The sequence below is a fragment of the Carya illinoinensis genome, chromosome 8, assembly GCF_018687715.1.
Source record: "Carya illinoinensis cultivar Pawnee chromosome 8, C.illinoinensisPawnee_v1, whole genome shotgun sequence".
In the NCBI taxonomy this organism is placed as follows: Eukaryota; Viridiplantae; Streptophyta; class Magnoliopsida; order Fagales; family Juglandaceae; genus Carya; species Carya illinoinensis.
Genome location: NC_056759.1, coordinates 6,576,982 through 6,588,335, shown reverse-complemented (window position 1 = coordinate 6,588,335; position 11,354 = coordinate 6,576,982). Strand labels below are relative to the sequence as shown.

The window sequence follows — 11,354 nt, the reverse complement described above, 5'->3', positions numbered from 1 at the left end:
ATTATTATTATTTTAAGATTTGAAAAAGTTGAATTATTTTAGATAAAATATGAAATAAAATAAAATATTATTAGAATATTATTTGTTAATATTATAATTATTATTTTAAGATTCGAAAAAGTTGAATAAAAATTTAAAAAAGTTGAATTATTTATTATATTTTATGTGAAAATTTAAAAAATTTATAATTATTAGACGAAATAAAATGCTTCTCAAAGACTAACTGTACACTCGGGGGACTGAGTAGCAATGTAATAGTGCCTAACATCAGTACTCAATGAATGCAACATAGATTTATGGCTACACCAACCATCGAGAATGATTCCTAGATCTAGTCTAAGATCAACTATTCAGTGGGATTGATTGAAGGGAAAAGCTTGGGCCGCATGGGTGCCAAAATAATTTTTCACACAGGCTAATAAGAAACAGCCACATAAACACTCCAAAAACATCAAATATGAGCCCGCATGCACGAAACAAACGCTCTCCCTCTCTTCTTCCTTCCCAAAACCTTGAAGACTCGGCAAAAACGAAAAATAAAAAAAAGGGCAGAAAGGTAGCAAGGAATAGGAGGATGAGAAACGCCTAACATCAGTACTCAATGAGGTGTTTGCCGCATCAGTTTTGGGAAGAAAGAAGGAGAGGGAGAGTGTTGTCTATACATGCGGGCTCATCTCTGATTTTTCTGGAGTGTCTACGTGGCTATTTGTTATTGGCCTGTGTGAAAATTATTTTGGCACCTATCCGTCCCAAGCTTTTCCCTTGATTGAAATCATTATGTTGTTCAAAATATAAACTAGCTCTCGACCAGGTATTTAATCCTTTTGATTGGTATCTCATATAATTATATTTATAAAAATGATTAAACTACGATGACAAAAACAGATGGATAACAGAGAAGATGTTGTTGGTTCATACGAGAAAGATGTGTTGAAATCTCCCAAGTATGCATACCCATGCACAGTTACCTCTTCATGTGTAGCCACCGAAAGTCCTTTGTCATATTAGGACATCCAATTCTCTAGCAGCAATTTATGATCATAAATTGCTGCACCGATTCTCTTGGTCAATAATTGTAGGTGTTTGTCTTCTGAAGTTTCTCCTATAAAAGGAGAGCTCATTTGTGTAAAATTATAGGGGCAAAATAGAGAGATAGTGGACGTGAGAGAGAAATTGTTGAGTGTTGTAATCTCATACAAACTCAGTAAATTTTGACTCTAGTGGTGTAGACAATTTGTTAAACTATTTAAATATCGTCTTGTATAATTTTAGACATGCCAAAGGCGCAACATGATGAACATTCAAATGACCATAGAATCTCTCTCTCTCTCTCTCTCTCTCTCTCTCTCTCTCTCTCTCTCTCTCTCTCTCTCTCTCTCTCTCTGTGGTTGGTACGTACCTTTCAAGAGCGGCGTGCCAACATCCACAACACCTAAATCACACCTTCAGGCTTCTCTGGTTGGACAATGTAGTCGAGAATAATGTCGATTTCAATGAATATTTCAGTAAGTTGTTTAAAATTTACACAACTTGAGGCTTCTTGCTTTTACTTTTGTTGGGGGGACGAATCATTAGATCAGATGGTTTTCATTATTTTTGCCCCATAATAACAGCTAGCAGATCTTGCAGCATGAAATGATAATGAAAGGATTCTTGAAATGTGAGTTGCTTAGTTACATAATGGTACAACGATTGTAATAATCATCAGCAACCACATACCATAAATCACATCTCTGACATGTCTTTGGAACACAAGTAACAACTGATTCTTTTACAACTGAATCTTTCTTCTCATCCTTTTTCTCCTCTTTGGCGGGACCTACACTGACCACAGTGGCAGTTTTTCTGAATTTTCGGACCTGCTTGATGATCCTCACTGGATCGGCTTCCCCGATTACTGTCACCGTATTCTTTGAGGGGTCAAGGACTATAGAAGTTATCCCTTCGATTGTTGCAATTGACTTCATCACCTTCTGCCTGCACTTTGAACAGAGCAGTACCACTGACACTACAGTTTTCTGCAACACACAGAATTTGGTCAGAACGTACCACTGAGTACTGCACACAGACACAGAGAGAGAGAGAGAGAGAGAGAGAGAGAGAGAGAGAGAGAGAGAGAGGAGGGGGGGAGAAATGCTATGGCACATACTGCAGTGTCAGTGAAAGGAGAAAAAATGGTCACAGATAAATTAAACAAGCAAAAAGAATATCATGTGAACATGCTGCATTTGAAAGTATGCACGCCTGAGGACAGACTGAATGGAACCTTAGAACTCATTGGATATCAATAAGCAAAGCAAAGCAAAAGAGGATTGAAACCAATGCTACAGATAGTACGGATGGATCCAGAATTGCTATATAGAAATCATTCTCTCGCTCTCTCTTCTCAGTTTCACTAGGTTTTGTTTTTTTAAAGGTGCTGGGATATCCTTTCTCTGTGTTCTTGGATATATAAGTGTTGTCCAATACTGAATAATAAGAGTGACACTGTTAGTTGGTGACTGGAAGTAAATGCCAGTCAGAAGGCAGTTGATCTAATCACACATGCCATCCCACGTGCTTTTAATGCAGAATGTCCGGAAACTCTTGCACAGACACCTTCTTTTCTGGAATACACTGTTTGCCCTTGATCCAAATAAAACTCCCTCACCATTTGGGAGAGGTTGGACAGTTTTTAATTTCACCCCCCTGGATAGCAAGTGCATAAGTGGACGGCTGAAGGAAGAAAAACCAAATGATTGCCGCTGCTTGCTACTTATATGATACACCAAGTAAGTGAAAATTTGATCCTTTTCTCAAGGAACCACGATCTTATCTAGACATAATCCACTGCGTTAATCTAGGATGTTTTATAATACCTGACATTACCCTCTTGTCTTAACTGGTAGCGAACAAGGCATTTAACACCCTTTAGTTTCTCAAGTCATCTGAATGGACACAACTTGGCCCACTTATACGGTATATTTAACACATTTTTTGGTCGTATTCAGACCTTCAACAATATGTTTTAAAGACACTGTTTTGTGTGTGCGCGCGCGCGCGTGCGAGAGAGAGAGAGAGACCTTTTCACCGCTCACCCGGATGCAGACAACATAATTGGACTGCACAATCATTCCACTAAGCTGATTAAGATACCAAAACTGCTCAGCCTGAGTTTGCAAATTTTGTTTTTTCATAAAATATTTACTTTGGGCCCTGCTATGAGAATAGGCTCTATGGTGTCAGGCAAACTGATTCTTCAGTAGGTCTGTGGAAGGCTGCCGGCCTGCAGTTGAAAATGCAGTTAGAAACATGGATTTTCTATATCATACGTCCAACCCGAGACTCAAAATCTGGTTTTACGAGTATTAAAAAACTTTACCAACTTCGATCAATTTGAAACAAAGGATTAAAACGAAATACTATATGTTCAAGATGCATGATGATTAGAGTTGAGACTTCCACACAAATTTTAAACTGCACTCCATATTTGAGGGGGGGGGGGGGGGGGGGGGGGGGGGAATGGGATTGTTTAGGAGAGATCAATAGCTTGAATGGCGGCAAACCTCCATAATACAACTGCATACATAGTGACAACATCGATATGTGTCAAACTCAAGGGTATCATAGTTAATATGAGCAGTTTTGATATCAGTTTCTAGGATCTGAGAACACTTGTATGAGTATCAAGTAATGATATGAATATGCAGTTCGTCCTTCAAACTAATTTTATACAGCATGGTTAATTTGAGTAATTTTGATATCAATTGTCTGGCTTGCAGAGTTGTGTTTAGTAATTACGCTTCAAAGGGAGGTCTACCCGGAACAGTAAGTAAGCCCTAAGTTTCTGGACACCATAGTAAATATGATATTAATATTAGCTGTATGAAGTTATAGCACGTGGGTATGGATGAAATGGCATTGAAGTGGTTGATGCATCAATTTCTCCACTGAGCGCAAAAGTAAGTGTTCTGTCACTTTCTCCTGTTCCCTTATTAAAATTCCATAAATATAATGAGAAGAAAATGAAAATACCATGTGAAATCGCATTGCATATGAGGTACATGGCAGCATGCACACGTATGTCAATAGAGTTGCATAATGTAGGCAATGCATGTAGATGCGATGTGCAAAACCAATCTTCCGAATGCAATTGCATGCCTCCTGATTAAGAACCAGTGGCAAGCATTGTTTACAGATCCCAGAAACATGAAGTCCAGAACTCAATGCCTTTGATTGTTATTGAAGATTATGCTAGATCAACATTGTAAGCTCCTTTTTGGCAATACGAAACAGAAGTACACATGTATATTGGAAGTCCTACAGGTACAGCATTTCTTTGCAAATCACAAATTTGGTAGGAATGATATAATTAACACGGTAACTCCATCTGCAAAGATCAAATCTAGAGTATGGATTCGTGGTCTGAAATCTAATCCAACAAAAAAAAAAAACACAAAAAAGACTTCTTGTGAAGAGCAAAGAGAACACAAAAAAATGCTACTGGTAGTTTGAATTACCAAGAAACACCCCCCCCCCCCAAAAAAAAAAAAAAAAAAAAAAAACAAAGAATATATTATAAGGCAAATCTAATTACCTCATCAACGTGATGAAACATTAGTTAAGATGAGCAGTGATAATCTTCGGTCAGATAATTATCATCCAAGGCATTGTGTGAATCTCTGTAAGTAGAATTAGCCTTCATGCTTGTGGCTTCTTCGGCTTCCACCATACGAGTGTAGCATCTCCCAATCTTCTTGTGTAACTCGTAACGAGTCTTCCATTTTCTTCAAACGGTCTCAAATCTAGTTCAATGAAAGATGCCCAGGAAATTGCAACTCAAATCATAACAATCGACACCTTGCAGCAGAAAAATTCTACTTTTAATCTGGAAATTTAGTCAGTTACTTAATTAGTAAAAATTTGCCTTTATCTAAAAGTTTTACCATGTCATTCCAAACTTTTGGCACTAGTATGAATTATCTACACAATCCCACTTTTCCTGGGGAAAAAATTATGTGCTTTCCAAACGTCAAGATGATAAAGCGTGCTATGATTTGTTTTATTTTTAAAAGAGGACGACCCCATATTTTGTTGATAATAAAGTATTGAAAGCCTAAAAGGTAAATCAATGGCAACCATGCATATCAAAATTCAAATGAAATGTGTAGATAGCTGTGTACCTTGTAATTAAAACCTTGGTTGGTTGCCCCTCCCTAGATGTAATTTATTAAATAAAAAATACTGAATTCCCCATCTTCACTTGGTCTAAAACCAATAATCAGACTACAGTCTCTCTTGCAGTTGCAATCATAAAAAAATCCTCTGCAATCTTCAAGCTTCCAACCAGAGGAATGGAATGCAAAGAGGTATGCATAAATGTGTGACACTCCCTCTCCACTTAGTTCTCTGGTTACTGGACAAGACCCAGAAATGATGTCATAGCATGCATGAACCGCTTCTTCTATTATGTCAAAAACTTATCAAGCTTCTGTTCCCCTCAATAACCCGATCCTGTAGGTCCGTATGCCCGACTTTATAAATTATTTCAAGAACAAGCAGGAGGATATTCTTTATGCGCAAAGCCATTCTCTGACCTAATGGCGGACTCGAGTCCATCTTCAAATGCTTCATCAATCACAAAATTAGTACAGTCCGCACGGCACCTCCACTCACGGCCCCAAATTTGAGAGAACCGTTCAAGAGCACCCGGAAAGTATTCTCCATGCTCGGACGGTAAAAGAGAATGTTGGCGTACAGCTTTATCTATTGATCCGTCATTGCACTTGGGGAATAGATTTGAGTGGTATCGTATACATTCCTGTCCCTACCCAACACGTTAAAAATTAACATGTAACAATGGCACAAGTGCCCCATTTCATATCATAAAATTAAATTCATAAAAATTATTAGAAAAAATCTATTCATCATTTATTTTTTTATTATTTTTTAATTATCTTATGATATGACATTAGATAATAAATTTACAACGAAATATAACAAATAATATTCAACCATCTAACATTACAAATTAGAAAGATGAGTAATATTATTCTATTATTTATAAATAATAATAAAATAATTTATAAATAATAATAAAATAATCCAAAAACAATTGTGATAACAAAAGATAATAGAATCCCTTGATAAAATCTTTTTATTCTTTATCCTTTTTATTTTTTGAAAGTTTTGTTACGTATAAACAAAGTCGTATACTAATTTACATATTAATATTGATTCTTTTATATTTTAAATTTAAATTAGTAATATTTTAAATAAAATTTATTTTTTAACTAATCACATTAAATTAATATATATTAATACGTAATTATACTTACAAGTAAATTTTTCCATTTTTTGATCTTATACTCATGACTTTCTCCATTTTTTTCTTTAAGTGATTATTATAATATGAGAAATAATATTTACAGCTGTGGTTATGTAAGTGACGTGCAGACGTTTTGAAAAAAATGAATTAATATGAGATTTACATAAAAAAAAATTAATTTTTTAATCATAGACTTTATTTATTTTTTAAATAATTGTATAATATTTATAATTTGAAGCATTGTTATTGTAATATTGGGTGAACCCGAAAGAAGAAATTCGATATTTGTCGCTGTCTCGATATCTATACCACGAATTGGAAATGAGGAAAAGTCAGAAACAAACGTACAAAATAACATCATTAGATTCATTACTGGCTGATTCTCTGTTCTGCAGCCCGAAAATGGGGTATCAAGTGCTTTTTAACTTGTACTGAACATTTCAGTCTAATTTTTCCAACCCTGTATGATTAAATTTATTTTAATTTAAAATTTCTTTACGTGTAAAATTTACAATTTATTTTTTAATTTAATATCTCTATACACATATGAATTATAATTTTTTTAATTATTTATAAATAAATAATTCATATTTTAAACATATTTTAAACAAAATAAATATATTTAAACATATTTTAAATAGATCTCATAAAATTTATCACACTGTCTCAATTCAATATTATTCAACCTACTGCCGTCATCCGACCACAACGAAAAAGGTCTTCACTAATCAACTCACCATCTCAAAAGAAAGCCTACCTCCATTCACAACCCCACCACTGTCACTCTGATTTTTGAGTGGAAACCTGATTTTTGAAAGGGAAAACCATTGTCGGCCAAAACTCCAGCATAATTTTATCTACCGTACGCGTGGCTCTTTCGCCTGAAAACCGTTTTGAATTTTTATGTATATGTGTGTGTGTGTATATATATATATATATGATTATGCAGCAAAAGAATGAATATAGCAGCCCACCCAGCAGCGTAGCAGATCGAAAAATGCTTCCGCTATTGCTTCATCTCCTGCAACCTCGCATTTGTTGTTACACTCTTGTTGTTTTGAGTGTCTCTCTGTTTTTGATGTCTCAAATAGTACTGAAGATATTTCGATGCCGTTTTCAAGAATCAACTGCCGGGATTCCCCCGGGGAGTCCAGGATTACCGCTGATTGGAGAGACCTTGCAGTTCATGGCTTCCATCTACAGTGGCAAAGGCTTCTATCACTTTGTCCGGATTCGCCATCTCCAGTACGTAACATCTCTTTCATAAAATTTCCGACGCTATTTATAGATGAATGCCATCTGATTCTCTGCAAACCAGTTTCTAGTACTCCTAGGAAAAAGAAGTTTTCATAGATTATAAAAACTGGTTTTATCCAAAACTTCACGTGGATTTAAAAGTACACGCTTTTTATTTTTTTCCTGCTTGGTATGAGATTTTTGTTCTTCGAAACAAAAGCATCCTGAATTAGTGGAACAGGTACGGGAACTGCTTCAGGACAAACATCTTTGGGGAGACGCATGTTTTTGTTTCGAGCACAGAGTCAGCGAAGGCAATTCTGAACAATGACTCGGGAAAATTCACCAAAAGATACATAAGGTCGATCGCGGAGCTTGTTGGTGATCAAAGCCTTCTCTGTGCTTCTGACCAACACCACAAACTGATCCGTACCCGTCTCTCCAGTTTTTTCTCAGCTACTTCTATATCAGTTTTTGTCAAACAGTTTGATGAATCTATCGTGGAAACACTTCGCTCCTGGGATGATGGCAGCACTGTGGTCGTACTCCAAGAGGCACTCAAGGTACATTTGACTCAAAAATTCAGAGGAAGAACAGTTAAAAAAGACAAAAAAATAAATAAAAATAAATAAATAACTATACATGTACTATTTTAAGTACTTTTTATATATTATATTGATATAATTGGCTATATAATTTTTTTAATAAAAAATAATTATTTTTACTAATCACGTCAATAAAATGTATAAAAGATATACAAAAATGATTATATATAACAAAACTAAAAAAAGATATCATATTTTGTAATCTCATACGGTTGAGGCAACATATTTTAAGTAATTATTTATTTAAATAATTAACATATTAAAATCATATTTTAAGTAGTCATCTTTTTAAATGTTTTTAAATGTAACACATCAATAAGTATGATTCGCGATACAAGAAATAATTGGTCTTCAGTTTTTTTTGAATGTTCTACATAAATCTTATATTAGGAAGTTTATACACAAAGGGACTTAATGTAATCAATCAGATTATAAAGTTTTTTTTAATTACATTATAAATCTAAAGTATAAATTTTTTTATATAAAAATTTTGTGTAAACCTAATTCAGCGGTAAAACTCTTGATAAAATAGTTGCTAATCACAAAGATGGGGGGGTCCAACAAGTGGAAAATCTAGTCCAAATCTGAATTGTTGGACTCATGCTTGCTTCAGTCTCTGGCCCAATTAAAGGCCTTCTAAATGAAGCCCATTAATGGATGAGAAGGGAACTAAGCGCCCATAAAACGGAACCTCTGGCTGTTGGATCCTTTCTGTCACCTGCTCTATCTCCCAATATGAATCTCAAAAATAAGCTAGAGCGGACTCTAATGAGCCGAACTCCTGAGCTACTAAAATCCCTTCGAAAACCCAAGTCAAAGATCAACAGTCCTAGACATGTCAGAGTAAAAATAGTATCAGAAAAGTGGCAACACTTCTTATCACACTGACTGAATTACCATCATGGTTGGCTGCGAAAGCCAGCATGTTCTTTTGTTGTTGTTGTTGGTGTTTTTTCTGTGGTCGAGAGTTACTATAGTACTGATGTTGGGATTGGATCGGGTGCAGATAACTTGCAAAGCAATGTGCAAAATGCTGATAAGTCTAGACAGCGGGGAAGAACTAGAGATGTTGCAGCAGGAAGTCGCCCAAGTTTGTGAAGCAATGCTCGCATTCCCTTTGAGGTTACCTTGGACAAGATTCCATAAAGGCCTCCAGGTAAATGTAATCAGAACGCCTAAAAAGTTTATAAGTAGCCACATTTGATCATGTTTTTTCTTTGTTTAATGACAATTCAGGGCAGAAAAAGAATAATGAACATACTGGATAAGGTGATTAGTGAAAGAAGAGGAGGCATAAAACAAGCTTATCAAGGAGATTTTCTGCAACAGATGTTGATGGAGGATGAAAAAGCATCTAGTACTGATGAAGCTCCAAGGCTGACAGACGCAGAGATTAAAGACAACATCTTAACGATGATCATTGCAGGTTAGCAAAAGATTGTAAATGAAAATCTATCCCCACAAACTCTTTAATCCATGGCGTTTATAATTAGACTGACAAAACTAATGGCATCTAGATTTCAAAAATTTTGCGAAGTGCACAATTTTCCTAAACCCCCGCCCCCCCACTTACATCGTGGAAGATAAAATGCAGGTCAGGATACAACAGCAAGTGCAATCACATGGATGGTTAAATTCTTGGATGAGAACCAAGATGTCCTGGAGACACTTAGGGTAAGTGAAACGAAGTATATGCCCAACAAAACACAGGATCATGCTTTTGTTGATGATTTCCATTAGATTATGGTTTATTAATTTTTTAACTCTTCTTATATGTTAATTTGCCTATGGGAGCAGAATGAACAACAGCTCATGGCCAAAAAGATTTCACTGAAGCCATATCTTTCGGTTGAAGATCTTACTGAGATGCCTTATGCTTCAAAGGTAGTACTTATTGTAGTATGATCATCTCTTTGTGGATGTATTCGAAAAGTTGATAAATAGTTGTCACGAACAGGTTGTAAAAGAATCCCTACGGATGGCATCCGTAGTACCATGGTTCCCAAGACAAGCACTCAAAGACTGTGAGATTGAAGGTTTGTTGCCTTAAAGGCATCAAAAAGTAAATACTCTGCTTAAGGAGTTATACATTTCATCTGATTTAAGGTCATGTACTAATTGCTTCTATAGGATTTAAGATCAAAAGAGGGTGGAACGTTAATATTGATGCTAAATCAATACACCTGGATGCTATGGTGTACAAGGATCCAAGCGAGTTCAATCCAACAAGATTTGCTGTAAGTCTTATCTCTTCCGGGAAATCTCAATTGTTTGTTCTTATTTTCCAGGAAGGAAAGAAGTATAATTGTGATTTTCCCTCTTCCATTGATATAGGGAGAAACAAAGCCATACAGCTTCTTGGCATTTGGGATGGGAGGGAGGACTTGCCTTGGGATGAACATGGCCAAAGCCATGATGCTTGTGTTTCTCCACCGTCTGATCACCACATACAGGCCAGTGAATATATCTCAAAGTAGTATATAATATATAAGAGCATTGCTTCAGCATACGTACACTAGTACTTTAGATCGAAATCAACCTCAAATGTTTAAATATTGAGATCAGTTAATGATCATCAGAAACAAAAGCTAGCTATGATAATTAAGGTTGTTGAATTGGAAATTTGTTGATCAGGTGGAAGGTGGTGGACCCCGACACGAGCACTGAGAAGTGGGGGCTTTTCTCAAGATTAAAAAGTGGCTGTCCGGTACAATTGACGAGAATCACTGAGGATGATTCAGTTCAAACCTAAGAAAGGCATTAAATTAAGAACTTATGTATAATCTCTAGATCTTGCATGCAGTCAGGACTTTGCTACCTACGTACATACGTTAATGTTGTTTGTAAGACTTGTATATGTGTGTGTGTATATATATATGTAAGGCATGTATGCAGGGGTTGAATGATATCCATCGGGCAATACCGAAAGATGAAAATATTGTATAAATCAATTTAGATAAGGACAATAATTCAACACATATTATATATTTTATTAGGAATGCATGAATTCCATTGCAATTAGATCATGCATTAATGTGAGAAAAGACGTTGGCTAGAAATTGGTATGCATGTAGAACATCTATAATTAGACATTTGACGGCATCTTAAATTATTTAAATAATCGCTAATACGATTAGTAATGTTAAAAGGAGGTCCAACAAAATGTTTAAAAATAGTATAAATCATTTCTCTATACACACACGCAC

At 35.6% G+C, this 11,354-nt stretch overlaps 2 protein-coding genes across 4 annotated transcripts; one reads left to right on the top strand and one right to left on the bottom strand.

The window, feature by feature from the left end:
- Positions 1 to 1,484: 1,484 nt before the first annotated feature.
- LOC122318308 (heavy metal-associated isoprenylated plant protein 2-like) lies at positions 1,485 to 4,880 on the bottom strand. 3 transcript variants are annotated; one of them, XM_043135548.1, is made up of 3 exons: positions 4,577 to 4,880; positions 3,063 to 3,265; positions 1,485 to 2,018 (listed from the first exon to the last, which is right to left on the bottom strand). In XM_043135548.1, exons 2-3 carry the CDS (start codon positions 3,174 to 3,176, stop codon positions 1,674 to 1,676), a joined length of 459 nt encoding a protein of 152 aa, XP_042991482.1. In that variant the 5' UTR covers positions 3,177 to 3,265; positions 4,577 to 4,880; the 3' UTR covers positions 1,485 to 1,673. The 3 variants fall into 3 exon arrangements, 2 of the variants coding, with proteins under 2 accessions (XP_042991482.1, XP_042991484.1); XR_006244795.1 differs by lacking the exons at positions 3,063 to 3,265; positions 4,577 to 4,880 and adding an exon at positions 2,150 to 2,857; XM_043135550.1 differs by lacking the exons at positions 3,063 to 3,265; positions 4,577 to 4,880 and adding an exon at positions 2,267 to 2,452 and having other exon boundaries at positions 1,572 to 2,018.
- Positions 4,881 to 7,069: 2,189 nt separating this feature from the next.
- Positions 7,070 to 11,126, top strand: LOC122319057 (abscisic acid 8'-hydroxylase 1). Its single transcript, XM_043136932.1, has 10 exons — positions 7,070 to 7,552; positions 7,785 to 8,106; positions 9,155 to 9,304; positions 9,385 to 9,574; positions 9,743 to 9,822; positions 9,946 to 10,032; positions 10,106 to 10,184; positions 10,279 to 10,385; positions 10,483 to 10,601; positions 10,783 to 11,126. Exons 1-10 carry the CDS (start codon positions 7,245 to 7,247, stop codon positions 10,898 to 10,900), a joined length of 1,560 nt encoding a protein of 519 aa, XP_042992866.1. The 5' UTR covers positions 7,070 to 7,244; the 3' UTR covers positions 10,901 to 11,126.
- The last annotated feature ends 228 nt before the right edge of the window (positions 11,127 to 11,354 follow it).